Below are 15,044 nucleotides of genomic sequence, written 5' to 3'. Positions count from 1 at the left end.
GTTTTGGTCTTAAAGCAAAGCCTAATTGATGCATCTATACCGAGGTCTGTCCGTCTCTCAGCAGCCACTGGCCGAAGATGATGATCACACGTGCGGTGTCTGGGAACTGCGGGTGAAGCTAATTGGAGGGGGTCACACGTAGGCACCACGTGCCACGCGACGAGAGGTGATTTGCGCGCGGGCTGGCGTCGAGTCGCGCACCGCTGCTGCGTGCTGCGTGCAACGAGGGCTATTTAAGGATAATCTCACACCGAAACAAAACTAAAACACCTACATCGAATTGGTCCCTCCGCGATGGCCTTTCGAGGAGCGTGTGTGTGTTTGTGGGAGCGGTGGTGTAGCGGTTAGCGCGCTGCACTCCTCAACCAAGCCACCCCGAGTTCGATTCCCTGCTCACGGCCAACACCGGTGACGATTATCGGAACCAGTCCTGGGCGTGCCCTTAAATCGACTTCGCTTCAAATGAGTGCACGGTGCGATGTGTAAACATCGCCACTCGGGAGACAAAGGCAGCCGGGCGTGATGCTAACCGTGCACCCCCCCCCCCTCGTGCGTCGTGTCGGCCTTCATAGGTGCTGAATAAAGGCAATTGGCCCAATAGTCTATCAAGGATATCAGGAGGGTAGTGGTGGGGTGGGGGCGATCTTTGTCTTTGCGAAGATCGGTTGGGGGTGCGGGACTTGTGAATCCAGCCTCTTAGAGGCGATATCAATCACACCGCATCAACCGCAGCCGTAAACATAACCACAACGTAACCACACCGCAACCACCAACTTGCACCGCGACTAAATAACCCCATTTAAAAACCATAACGACAGCCAGCAAGCAAGCAAGCAGCAGGACATCCCGACGCGGAGATAGACGTTGCCAGCGCGCAGTGATTTGGCGCTCATCGTTTAAGACGAGACGCATTCTCCCGGGGGCAGGGTACCGTACGCATTGTGCGACGACAGAAGGGCTCCCAAAAGCCAGACTTCACAGAACTGCATGTGAGATGCCTTCGAGTGACCTTTTAATACGCACGCACGTACGTACGCTTGAATCGAGTGACTCGTGTGACTCACTGCCACCCCTCCCCTCCTCCTCCGGGTCGATGTTGTGAGTCGATTATCTTTCGTGACTCATTATTGGAAACCTCCGACGTCTCGTTTGTGTCGTTTCTCGATTAATTTCGGTCTCCTTTGTACATCTTTGTTCACGACCATTAGTCGAACATCATAATGTAACCTTTTGCATGCTCTTCTCACACGCGTGATAGCGTGGGAGTCTTAAGAATCGACGTTTAACAGTTATATACGATTTAAACGTATAACGCGCACAGAGCTGCGGTCGTACTTAGAGGCTGTGCGATTCCAAGTGTTATTGTACATTTCCACTCGGACAGACTGATGACAGTCTCTCTATAAGTTAAATAAGCAAAATGTACCCGCACAGCGTCCTGACATGCGGTTCCACGTAGTATATTCTAAACACAGCCACATGGTTCCGTACGGTAGAGACGCACATTTAGGTTGTGTAACATAACTACGCTGCTCACGAGACGCCATGCAAGTCCACATTTCAGGACATTGACTCACACAGACTCGGACTCACAGATTCAGACTCACCGACTTGGCCGAGAAAATAAATTTCCCAACATTTTCCTGTACAGCGTGTTGATGAGATCGCAATCGGACGCTTTGTAAACCAACATAGTATTGCATTGAATAGCAAGACAACACCCAATCGGGACATCTGAATACTGCATTTTTAAAATCCACATCGGCATTGTGCTGTGCACTGCGTTCATGGGGAAAAAAAACCCTTTATATTTCGAGCGACCAAGTGCAACGAGAAACGAATCCCTCAATTTTTTTTTCGATTTAAAGCTTTCGTGACTGCAGGGATTCATCTTCTTGTTTCTTTCGGTAAAGTCACGTAGAAGGGAAGTAATAAAATAATAAAAATAAAACATAATAAAACAATTCTCACGACGTTTCGGCTACAACGCAAGCAGCCGTCTTCAGACGGCTGCTTGCGTTGTAGCCGAAACGTCGTGAGAATTGTTTTATTATGTTTTATTTTTATTATTTTATTACTTCCCTTCTACGTGACTTTACCGAAAGAAACAAGAAGATGAATCCCTCAATGTTACTCCTCCCCGGTCCCCACGTGAACCAACACCGTGTCGCAGAGACGGATAATAATAATAATCCGGGTTGTAATAATTCTAAGAATAATCCGCCTCCAATGGTGCGTGTGCACGGTGAGCGCGTGGAGTTCACGGCGGGACGGCCGCTGTAACCACACAGCGGGGCTCATCAATCACCGACGCCGCCGATGAGTTCATTTATCCTGCCGAGTCCGGAGATATCCAGCTCCTTACACAATGACACACACGCACAATTATTCGTGCAGGAAACCGAGCAGACGGTGCGTAAACTAGACAGCGCGCCCTGGGTCTGAGATGCGTATCTGCGGTGACACACCCGGATCGCGCCCTCGACGGATGTCCGTGGAGGTGTCATGGGAGGCGGTGGCGTTCTGCGCCAAGAACCCGGCCACCCGAGTTCGATGCCCGATCACGTTCGACATCAGTGACGATATGAGATGATTATATTAGCCGACGATTGTGCAATACGCGTGTGCTTGTATCAGCATGTGTGATATTCCAGACTCCCCAGTATGTGCACGTGTGTGTGTGTGGGAAGCGGTATTGTAGCGGTTAGTGCGCTGCGCTAAAACCCCAGCGACCCGAGTTCGATTCCCACTCACGCCCAACATCAGTGACGATTACCTGAAACGGTCCTGGACCTCCCCTAGGTGGACTCAACCTCAAAAGAGTACCTGGTGCGGGTGTGTAAAATCATCTCCACTGGGGGAGACAAAGACGGTCGGGTGTGGTGCTGGCCACCCACCCTTTCGTGTACCGTACCGGCCTTCATAGATGCTCGCATAATGCACTTGCTCCAAAAGTTTGTACCGTGGGTATTTTATTTTTTCTCTGTAATGCATTTCTGTGCCATGTAATTTATCAAATACGTCAGTGATCGTGGCCTTCCATTTAGCGCTATGACTCAAGAGCTTTGCATCAGATATTCCCAGTCGCATCCAATAGTTCAAATGGATTCTTGACTTAATTCGCTGCCTTCCCCCGCCATCTTCTAACAAACAATTTCAATCATTCGACCCATAACACATGGACCTGTCCCACAACTACCTGCCAGCAAGCCTCAGGCATTTCTCATGGCCTCAAAGTGTACCTCGCAGTGGTCCGTGCACTGTGAACCCACAGATGCAGAGTTCAATTCCTGGCCATGGCTAACATCAGAACCTGGCCTCCCCGAGGACGGCTCAGCCTTAAATGAACATCTGCTACATTGTGTAAACGTCGGTAATGGAGCGACAAGGTGATTCTGGCCAGTCCGTCATAATTGTCGCTCTAAGAGGCCCTTTGCAGTGAGATGTGAGCAGGCAGACTAACAACCAGAAAGGGGGACCATATATATACAAAGTTAAAAATAATCGTACCCACTTAGTGCAGTGAAGATGCGTGCAATTATTTTGGTAAATATTTCGTATGCGGGCCCAGTCAGAAGTGGTAAGTCTCATCTGGCCGCGGGGCCGTATGAAATAGTCGCGGGCAGCTTCCGGCCCAAGGACTGTGGGTTCCCCCACCCCTCTTTCAACAGCGATCGCGTCTTCGTAGAATGGGGAGGAGCTCGCTTAATCACCGAGTGAGGGATTGCGAGATCAGGAGATGAACCAGCGACCTCTGTGACTCACTGCAGACGATGTCAGTCACGCCACAACAAAGAGACGACTCCACGACTCCCGGACTCGGTTAGGTTTTCTTCGGGTGTCATTCACGCATAAACAAATGGTCGAGATTGCGTTGGCAATAGTTTTTGCATATGTGCATGCACATACACCTTTTGTCAATCCACTGCCAGACAGGGCACTCTCCAGAGCGTGCGGCTCGTGCGGGTTATTTGACCGTACTTCACCGCACTTGCCATGGGTTGGCGGTGCAGAGGGCGGCGCGGGCATCAATGTGGCAGCATCGAAATACAGTACAACCCCCGTGAGCCGCGCAGCCTGGGGAGGACCTCATCCAGCAGTGGATACACAAAAGGGCTTGCACATGTACCAGCCACACACACACACTCCGCTCCTGTCGCGCACGTTGAACATCTCCTTTCAAGGCATGTGGGAATCAATGTAAACATTCGAGAGCAAGGGCCCAGAGAGCCATGTTTGCCAAGGGGACCCATAAAGGACGTTGAGGGAGGGGGGGGTCACAGTATATGATTTGCATCACTGCTTAATCATGGGATGGGGAGGCGCAGATCAGATGCCCCCTCCCCCCGGAGCAGTCCGCATGTTCCCACGTCCATGCTCGTGTGATGCGGGGGTTGTGAATAAAATAGACGGGAGTCACGAACAAAAGAAGAGACGTTTTTTGTATTTTTGCTCACTTCTTCGAGACATCGCAGGGCACGTCTCACCCGGGTGTGCGGTGGGCTGCTCGCGCGACAGGGGGGGCGTAATCAAGACAGCGTTCGCCAAATAAACGAGAAGAGGGAAAGACAAAATCAAGCCCAAGTCAATACCAGCGATCTGCATAAATAAACGGCCTACATTCACAAAGGTGCAATTTCAGAACTGCTCGAGGTGAGACGATTCACAGCAACTTAACAGCGTCCGGTGGCTGTGACCAGGAGAACGTTTGTTATGTACAGACAGAAGGCGCGAGAGAGCGACGTGAAATTACAGCAAACATTCTCAAGGTTTCCACATTTGATTTAAAAGCAATCAAATATGCCCCCCCCCCCCGCCCGCCAATCCCAGCATTCCATCTTCAAATGGTGAGAATTCTAAGCATAGAAAAAGCCACACGTATGGGAAAATAAGAATTTATCTTTAAAACCTAGCGCACATGTTAGCACCTCGCGCTCCCTTTCAATGGTTGTGCGCCGTACAGATTGCTTCGCTCCTCCAATATACCTATTTCCACTGGCCCATCCGAGCCGTGCCAGCGAGGGGGCCTTCGCGGTACAAGTAGTTTCCATTGGGCGACTTGCCACGCCGAACCCAGGGGCTAAGCCATGAAGCTGACCTCACAACTATTTCTCAATCTGGATCCCATCTGCATCTGGCTCGAGGGCCAAGACTGGCCAGGGGCAGTGTCAATCATTTAATTCACTGCGTGCGACATCAGTTAGTAAATTACTGGAACACAGCATCGCCACGTCACATATGCACACCGCTTGACTCGTTCATCGTGTGTTAACGTCAGCGGTCCGGCTTGTGTGCTGCTGTAGAAAAAACCTGGCGCATCCTGGGGCCGGCTCGGACATGGCTCGGTTGTACAGTGGAAAAAAAAAACTGGTATAGGTAACTGAATGCCATAGATCCTGGAAAATCTATACACGTACACTCAATATGTACAGACATCTCATTATGGCACCCGGGACTAATAGAACATTATACAGAAATTGGAGGGCAGTGTTTTTTTTTTTTAAAGAGACGTTGTAAAATTCGCACGCCCATGCGCTCGGCATAAAATAAATGGGAAAATTATTTGGTTACTGCCGGACAGGTGTGTTAAGAGGACTGATGATAACATGCATATTAACCTTGCTAAATAAAATTCTCAGCTTTACCCACCCACTCCCTACCACCACAAATTAACAGGGGTCCATCCATCGTGACCGGTTTGCATGGCGTGTTATTGTTAAAGTGTTTGCGAGATTAGCAAGCGGCCGGTTCCCGGGGGGTGGGGGGCGATATTCAGGCAATTTTAGCACTCAGGATTTAGTCTGCCTACATTTACGCGGGTAATCCAGTTCGCGGAGGGGTACCTTCACCGACTTAAATATGGCTGATGATCGTCGGTGCGTTGTGCACCTTGTGTTGTATTCAGGCTGCACTCGGCAAAAGTGAATGCGCGTTTCTCGCATTCGGAAAAAAAAACGCCGAGCCCTTCAGCGGAGTTGTGAACACCGGGGTATGTTTTTGTGCGCAACAGACAAAAAAGACTGCCGGGTGATCCTGACCTGGGCTTGGGCAGGGCTTGGCACAGCAATGGGAGTGTCTGCTGCATGCAGATATCTGTGTTTACACCAGAGCATCGGTTCACATCAGACCTGGATAGAACTTAACTGCTTTGGATCAGAGTCCAACTGGATCCTGTTGACAAGAACTACACAAAGGTCTTGATTAAGTCCGACCTCTGAAGTCGCCACTGGCGACGCCCAGCCGAACTTCTTTTATGTTTATTACTGCGCGAGTTACAAACTTGACAACAAGCCCGTGTTCGTTTCTCTTTAAACTACCTCCCGTTGTGTATGCATGTCACGATGCATCTCTTTATCGAAAGCAATCGATTCTTAGGCTCGCGACACGTGTGTAGAATCGCGTGCATAAGAATCGTTTGTTGACTACTGGTACAAGTTATGCGGGATTGGTTCACGTGACACGAGCAGCCACCAGAGTACGGTTGTCCAAACTACAGCCCACGGGCTAAAATCGGTCATTTAACATGGCTTGCTGTGGCCTTAACGTGAAATTAATACTAGAAACATTTTGAGAAATAATTAAGTGAACTGTCTTGGTCAGCATGTTGGATCTGTGGCTATGGGGTGGTGGATGGTTGCGGGTCTGGTCATGGGGAGTGAAAACATAAGTATCAATATATTCCTCTCCAATCTCTCTCCTTTCTATTCTCACATCTTCTCTGAAGGTATCTCTTTTCCTATCTCAAATCTATTCAGAGTACATCTCTCATATATCTCCCTTATGGACCTCTGCTCAATGTCTCATATCGCTGTTTTATCTCTGCTGAATACACATCTATATTCTACCACTCATGAAGACATATCTCCCTTCTCATGAATACAAATCATTTCCCTACCTCTCCTGAACAAATACATCTCTCCCATCTTCCTCACATCTCCTGTGAATACTTCTCTCTCCTATCAGCCTGTCTCAAAATATATCTGATCTCATGTTTGTGTTTGTTTAGTTTATGTCTGTGGCCTACAGCCCTCAGCAATGTCAGTCAATCCGGCCCTAAATGCACAAAAGCCGGGACACCCTTGCACTCGAGGCTCGACATTCATAAGCGGCAAAAATTCAATAATCGAGTCGTTAAACGAGCCACAACCCTGATTCGCGACCATTCATCAAATCGCGATGGAGTTGAATCATTGCATGAACAAGCCCCTTTTCCTTAAGCTTTCTTCACAGGACTAATGTTTTGTGTCTGTGCGATCACACCAAACCAACTTGTGCAAGCGCAACATTTGTTTTCGAGTCTTGGCTGTGGACTGCAACGTCATGTGTGTGTCTGCTGTGGCAAGCGTGCTAGGCCAGCCGGCTGGCCGGCCAATCGGGCGGTCGGCCAGCTGCCCAGCCGGTCGGCCGGTGGAGGGTTTGTTGGAATTCGCTCGCCAGGAAAACAGACGAGGGCACCCCCCCCCCTCACTCGCGTGAAGGCTGGGGGGCATCACCGCACCCGCGTCAGTGCCTTGTAGATCGTGATGCCCAGCACGGTGATGATGGTGGCGCCCAAGCTCACGCGCAGCCAGAACGAAGAGCTCTTGAGGTCAGAATCGTTCAGGTGTCTGTGGGGGGTGGGTGGGGGTAGGAAGGGAGGGGGGGGTTGGGCAGGGGGGTGGGAATCAAAGCGTTAAAATGTTTCTTTAATCGAGCAAAGTTGTAAAAACTTAATAAGATGATGTTTCCGAGCGGAGAAGTGCGAGGGAAGAAGCAGAAAGAGAAGTGTTGTAACCTGCAGTGTGGCGAGTGAGTGAGTGGGTGACTGGGCAAGTGAGTGAGTGTGTGGTGACCATAATTATGGTAGTTGGGACACAGCATGGTTGACAAAACAGTCTAGTTGACCCTACTCCATATGGGTGGAAGAATTAGGAATCTAGTCTGCCAGGGCAGGCTCGTGCTGGTTTTCAATGCAGCACCAACATGTTGAAGCCCGACAGCTCGATGCCTTCAACCTCGTGACCTCATCCCCTACCTATTACACCTTTAGTCGAGATGTTTGCTGCTGCTGGTCGCTTGGCGTTTTGGGCCTGCGCTTAACAACTGCGACTTTAAGAAGGTTAATTAATCAGGTGCACCATGCTATTGGAGTGAACTCTTGATTATTCACGCGTGGATTATATGGTTAAAATACCTTCAAGTGCACCCGGTTTAATTATTAGTTGCTCCTTGAGTGACCCCGCTACCCATTCAACTATAAACACGTCGCCCAAGTAAACCAATCACTTTAAGAAACAACATAAAGAGAGGACATGCTCTACACCCACGCGACATAGGAAATCAATAAAAGCAAGATACACGTGCTATAGTCTAATAAATGTTTTGCACGATCCAAATTTTTTTTTTATCCAGGCCACTAATCCCCTCCCCCATTACCCTGCAGAATATAATCAAGAGCTGACTGTAAATGTAATTTCACACTTCATTAAATATTTTAGCACCGAGGGGCCCAGTAGAACCCTATGCAATCGCGCGCAATGATTTTTAGAGGTAGGGATATCAGCTGGACGCAGTTGTCGTTCTCAAGAGGGTTTAGCTAAATAAATAATTTACCCACATAATAAATAACTAAGCGGGGGAACACACAGGGACCGACCGACCTTACAAGACGGCGCTCCAGCGGGCAGCCATTGAGCACGAGTCAGCAGAATTACACAGGAACCAGGGGACCGCCCGTCAATCAAAGCATTGACCAAAATCATTTTTACTCTCTACGGTGGGTTTGCCGACATCGCCTTGTTACATTACGTTGCGTGGGGTTCAGCGTATTGGAGAGGAATGGCAGAAGGTTGGAAAGATAAAGGACACATTTTATTGAATGACAACAGAGTAAACAACCCCGTCTGAGAGAGGCACGTGGAATGCTTCGCTGAAAACGTAGACACCCACATGATAGTTTGGAAGAGTGATGGATTAAGATGTGAATTAAAATCATAACAATATCCAGCCTGTCAATCCACTGCTGGTGCAGGTCTCCATCATAGGGGGGTTATTTGATCACACACTTCACCACATGAGTTGGTGTGGGTTAGTATGTATGTAGAACTTGTTTCGCACCGTACGTAGCCAACCATCCTAATAGGAGGTAAGGGGAATGGTGCTATGATTTGAGACTCCCCGAGTCTCGAAACATATATCCAGGAGAGCCCTGCATATTTTCAAAGTACAGGGGGGCAATGGTTGCCAATGCGCTTCCCAATTAAGTATTTTGCGAGTGATTAAAAACATTTCAGGCGTTTGGACCGTGAAATGACACTTTCTTCAAATGACATCACGGGGTATTTAACACCCACTGTGAATTGGGCGGCACGTACCAGGCCAGGTTCAGATATCGCTCGGCAGTTGCATTAGTCGTGGCCAGGAATGAAACTCAGGTGGCTGTGGTTATTAAGCAGTGCCCTTACCACTACGCGACCACTCCACAACATGTCACCTTTGATAAAAATGAATAAAAGGTCATTCATCAACTTGGTTTTAAATGAAATTACATATGCTGAAGCTGATTGTTTGTTTGTTGTGTAACTGGTAATGTAAGTTACATTCAAGAGGTTTCAAAAACGAGTAATTAGTCACGCTGACCTCATTCACGGGATTAGGATGAGTACCCGTATTCATACAGCACTCACGTAATATTGCATTTTATTAAACATTGAAATGAATGCAGGCCTCTGTGTACGTTGTAAATGCCGCTTGAAAAACTTCATTTCTGCCGTGTGTTTTGGTGTGTGGCTATAAGAAAAAAAACTGTTAAAGCCTCACACTCACATCATGTGTACGTGTACAGCCCCTTTTGCCAATCCACTGCTGGATGATGGCCTCATCACTCCGTTTAGGTTACAGGGGTTATTTAAGCGTACTTCACCACGATGGCAAGGGCAGACTGAAAGCGGGCAGCAGACGCGACAGCATAGAAATGGAGTACAACATTGTATTTTGCTGCACTGCCATATGCTGCCCACCGTGCAGCCCTGCAGCCTATAACTTCAAATCTAGATTATAACAACCTATTTGTGCATAGTGGTCACCCATCGAAGCACGTTCCAGACTCAACACCCTGCTTAACTTCCGAGCTCTCATGAGATCGGGTGCATCGAGGTAGATTTGATTACAGACCGGCCTTAATTTCAACCCCAAGTTGTCCGGGGCTGAGCTCCGGAAAATATTTCCACACCTGCGCATACCACATCCAACATACCCCTCTCTACATTGCTGTTGCAACCAGTTATGTGCCACCTCCCGGTCTACCAACACCCTGGAAAGTACTCTGAGAACTCAAGCTCCTGATTGAGGCATTCTGGCATATTGATGGTCATGATGTGCCGAGCCCGATGCCGCTGAGCGCTTGCAAAATTGATTTAATGAACCAATCCCCGACTGACGGGCAAAGTCACCCTTTGACTGTTGTTGTTTAGCACATCAAGCGCGGCGACACGAAAATACGAGCCCACAATGACTTATTGATGTTACTGACGCAGCACCTGCTGAGTGCACAAGGAGGGGACAGAGGAAAGGTGAGGATCAGCCCAAGCAGGCGGGGAAAAAAACAAAAACCCGAGACGCTGCAACTGCGGCAGCCGCACGGGCGCGGTGACACTGGCCGCACGGGTGCAGAGTCACGCGAAGATAAAAATACACGCGGCGGCGGGGAGCCATCGAAAGCTTCGGTCGCCAAAGAAGTGGAAAGCACGCGTCGTCTTGAGGCCCAGCCGTGAGACGGAATGTCAGTGATGGCCCACAAGTCGCCGAGCAGCAGCTGTGAAAGGCCGACCATACCCCGTCCCGTTTCAGATGGCACAGGCTAAGGCGAGCGCTCGTATGCCCACACGGTATCATAGACGACCCGCCTGGTCAACCCCGTCACTAAACACACAGTTGAATGTCAACTTACAAGTCCCCTTTGGTTTGATTTACTTCTGCTACATTATTTTTCTTGACGGTAGTTTTTTTTGCTTGTGTCATTTGGGTGACCCAAATCACTTTTGCAAAAACTGAGACTAACTTGGTCTCTTGATTTCTCACCTGGTTAAACAATTAAACTTGGCTTCAAACTTGACCCATTTCTTTTAAAGCCAGATAGGGATGGGGGGAAGCGGAGTGTCTGTAGAGTGTGTAGGCTACGTGTAATGCAACTGCACCAGGCCCCATGGGGCTGGAGGTACCCAGGCACAGGCCTACGAAGGGGGGCGGCGGACGGAGGGAGGGAGGAAAAAATTGGGACTGGTCAGGCCCCCATTTCATTCCATGTACCAGGGCGCATGCAAACCATGCACGTTACAGGTTGAGGGTGGTGGAAGTCGTAGTAGAGATCAATGTGTAGCTAAGAGTGTGGTGCGAGCAACGTGACATGAAAGAAGTGTCTAGAAGGTTTGTTCAAGCAGCATAGCGACACACCGCCGCGGAGGCCTCACAGGCTCTATCAGGATGCAGCAACGTGTCCGGGGGATTTCCCCTCCCACAATAACATCAACACACCTAAGCCGAAACTCACCCTTTACCTTTCAAAGAAGAGGGTCCTCCTTCCCCCCCCTATTTATTCACTGTAACCGGGCCAGGCAAATACTGACAGGAGTGATTATTAAGCTAAGCTGAAATTTACACAATTGCAAGACATTTCCAAAACACGGGACTTCGTCCTATTTTACAACAAGACGCAGTCCGTTTATGCAGCCAACCCGCCATTTACATGTTGCAATGGCACAATGTTTTTTTTTATCTAACACTTGCTATGGTCTTAATGAGATTCATTGGTATTTTACTTGTGAAATGTATCTACTGAATGGGAGATTCAGTATATTTAACGAGGACGTCATGCCAAAATGTTCGCTCTCAATTCTACATGCAAATGTGATTTTGCCCGAGCATAAACAACTTGTGAACGACCAGTCCTGACTCGCAGCACCCGACACTTGATGTTGTCATTCAAATGACTGCTCACACTTCGACACAAAGGAGATGTCATCAGTTCAAAGTGGTGCGACGTCTTAAACCGGTTTAAGCAACACCCTCCCCCTCCCCCCGTATTTCTTTTCACTTGGCAAAACTCACAAGAAGAACCACACTCCCCCCCCCCATGGCACTCGGAAAATAAAAAAAGCCTCTTACGAACACACACACGGTCAAACATTTTCAAGTACCAGTATACTACGCGAAACATTGAAACGTACGAAGGTGTGCGAGCGACGGCTGGTGCAGTGGTGGGTTTACAGGAAGCTTTTACGCCTGGCTCGAGAATGGTGATAAGAGAAAGTCTTCCGAGGACTTGCTCAGAAGAAACGAAATGGCTCCAAGCTACTTGGCCCAGTCAGCTGCTCGATTTCATGCGACAGACTCCTTCACGTCCTTAACTCCTCCTGCCTTGCTGCTGGCCATACCGCCAAGGTCTGTGCGTGCCAAAGCCAGCAAGAGTAGGCAATGAGTTTGAGAAGCAACGTGACATGACAGCCAAAGTAGGTGGGCGAAAATAAGTTATTTATAGACGCAGCAAAATAGGCGTCATATCATCATCGTCATAAGTCACATGTCTGTAGAATGGTATAAACTAATGGATCACATGTCAGATATGTTGTCGAGTTGTACCACATGTTTTACGGATTGAAAGCACATTGCAGAGCTGTACAGCTCAACCGTGAAAACCTACGCAGTGAACTATACATTTCTTAAACAAGCAGCATCATCGGCCAAGATCAATCCACTGCTGGATAAAGACTCAGCCAAGCAGACAGGAACACAATAAATCCCAGCACCTACACACATTTATTTGACATTTAAAATCAGAGCTTTTGTGTGCTTGTGTGTGTGCTCTCGGTTGAACTCAACCAGGAGCTGGTAGAAACTCCCCGTGAATTATGCCCGAGGAAGAATTATCTCACGATAGAGTAGAGTACACCCCCCCTCCATCATAAAAAAACCACCTCAATGAAAGACAACACAAAGCCCTGGTTAAACCGAAACCTGCCATTAGGATCAACTGAAATGAGATCACTGCACTGTGTGGCCGCGAGCACCGCAGGCGCTTGTTGCACGGACATGCGATTTCCTAAAATAGCCCAAAACCAAACGCCCCAACCCTGAAACCGAGATGCTCGGAACTTCACTTCAATTGTTCTTCAATATTGGAACGACGCACTTGCCCTTCAACAGCAATAAATCTGCCATCCATCAACACGCGCTGCTTTAACTTGAAAGACCGGCCGGACAACGACTGCTGCAGAGTTGGTGGGCGCTTACGTACACACACATACACACCCGCGTAGCCGCAAGGAGAATTACAACCCAAACGTGCAGGTGACATTGTATCTCATTTGCTCTCCCGCTGCGGTTTACAAAATATGGGATCTACCCCCTTGCACCCCCCCCCCACCGCCAACCACCCCCCCACCACCATCTTGGACACAGCCTCTTGAGAGTGACCTCGGGCTGAGACCCGCTGAAAGGGCAGCAACACGTCGCCCGCCCACGATCGCCCGATGACGTCGGCCAAAGACTTGCAGCTCTCCTCTCTGCAACATTGCGCCGCCACCGCGTGCAACCGTCGGCCGCAAAGCTGTAGCCGGTGACGTTGGGAGTGTGTGCTTGAGCTCGGTTAGGTGTCCCCCCGGGGTTCCACTGGACCTTTGAAAAAGCTTCACCCTTTAAAATGGATTACAGGACAATGCGTTGTGTCCGGCTGACCCAGGGGTCCGCAACCTGTGGCTTCAGCCGCATGTGGCTCTTTAAGGGCTGCTTCGTGACATTGTTTATTCAGGACCACCGTCTCGTAATCACATGCATTGCGGCTCTTTAAAGAGTGAGCTTTTTTTACCCAAAAAAAACTAATGGCTCTCCTAATTATGGTTGCCGACCCCTGGGTTAACCATTACTAACTCAAAAAACGAACTATTATTTTATTTTACGAGGTAAGGCCCACTGAGCTGTATATCTATTTTTCAGAAGCGACCTGGCCACAAATGATAGCCCAGTGAAGTGGCTTATGTGGAAATGTATAACAGCCAAATAATCTAAACACATGTACACAGTATGAAGGGAACATATACAACAACCGTTTTGCCAATCCACTGCTGTATTAAGGATTTCCCCACAGGTCAGTGTGGGAAGCATAGATGTAAAGTACAACAATGCATATTAATAATTACGCGATCTAACCCAAAAAAAATATATTATGGATGATATTGGTCGCGTACGCCTACGTATTAAACCTACAACAATGGATATTACTGAACTGCCCTTTGCTGCCCACAACGAAGCCCAGCCACAGCCTCTAACATCTGTTTAATGAATTGGGAAGGCCCATCCAAGCAACTATCCAGGTTCATCGCTGCTTAGCTTCCGAGGTACGAGTATATCAAACGTATACCGGGCGATGTCGGTAATACGCCACTACCGTAAGTGAATGCTGCACGTGAATTCCAAGATGATTGTAATCAAGTGCCTGCCTCAAAACTAGTGAGCCACGCAGGTTTGTTGTGTGATATCACCCTCCTGGGAGTATCATAGCCCCGTTCGGCAATCTGAAGTCACGCACAGACAAACGTGCACGACTTGAAAAGCCACACCTGCTACACCTGCCCAAATTGTTCCCCTTCCATGGCCACTGGCTGTGACGCAATGCCCTATGATGTGCTGCGTCCAAACCCCTTTCGCAAATTATTAATTAGGCTGAATAACTACATTAAAGGTTCATCAATAATGCATGGCTTCCATTTAACAAACAGCCACCTGCATGCCCCTGCTCTGCTTCAAGGCACCTGAATGGACTACCAGTGGCAGGCACACACACGTGCAATGGTTTTTATTTCAAAGTCAGAAAAAAAAATGATGAACAGAGTTGGAGTCACAGTCACTGCTACCATCAGCGGCTGAGTGATATCTGTACCTGGTTATGGCACTCTCCCCTTTGGTGACCTGCATGGCCAACAACCCCATGACTTGTTGGGAGGAGGGGAAATATTTTATGTGGAGGTGAATCTAAAGGAACCCCTTTCACTGTACCCTACAAGGCTCCGACA

The 15,044-nt window shown here is 48.7% G+C and overlaps 1 protein-coding gene across 4 annotated transcripts in view; it reads right to left on the bottom strand.

The window, feature by feature from the left end:
* Positions 1 to 4,423: 4,423 nt before the first annotated feature.
* LOC133353602 (mitochondrial Rho GTPase 1-like) overlaps positions 4,424 to 15,044 on the bottom strand; it is a 38,444-nt gene continuing 27,823 nt past the window's right edge. For all 4 annotated transcript variants that reach the window (XM_061569972.1, XM_061569971.1, XM_061569970.1 and 1 more), the window contains exon 19: positions 4,424 to 7,607. In XM_061569972.1, the coding sequence (XP_061425956.1) occupies positions 7,490 to 7,607 (118 nt within the window). In that variant the 3' untranslated portion in view covers positions 4,424 to 7,489. The remainder of the gene's footprint in view (positions 7,608 to 15,044) is intronic.

This window comes from Lethenteron reissneri, chromosome 44 (assembly GCF_015708825.2).
Source record: "Lethenteron reissneri isolate LAM-NWPU_2019-01 chromosome 44, ASM1570882v1, whole genome shotgun sequence".
Lineage (NCBI taxonomy): Eukaryota > Metazoa > Chordata > Hyperoartia > Petromyzontiformes > Petromyzontidae > Lethenteron > Lethenteron reissneri.
The sequence above is the reverse complement of the archived record's forward strand: the minus strand, read 5'-3'. Positions and strand labels throughout refer to the sequence as shown.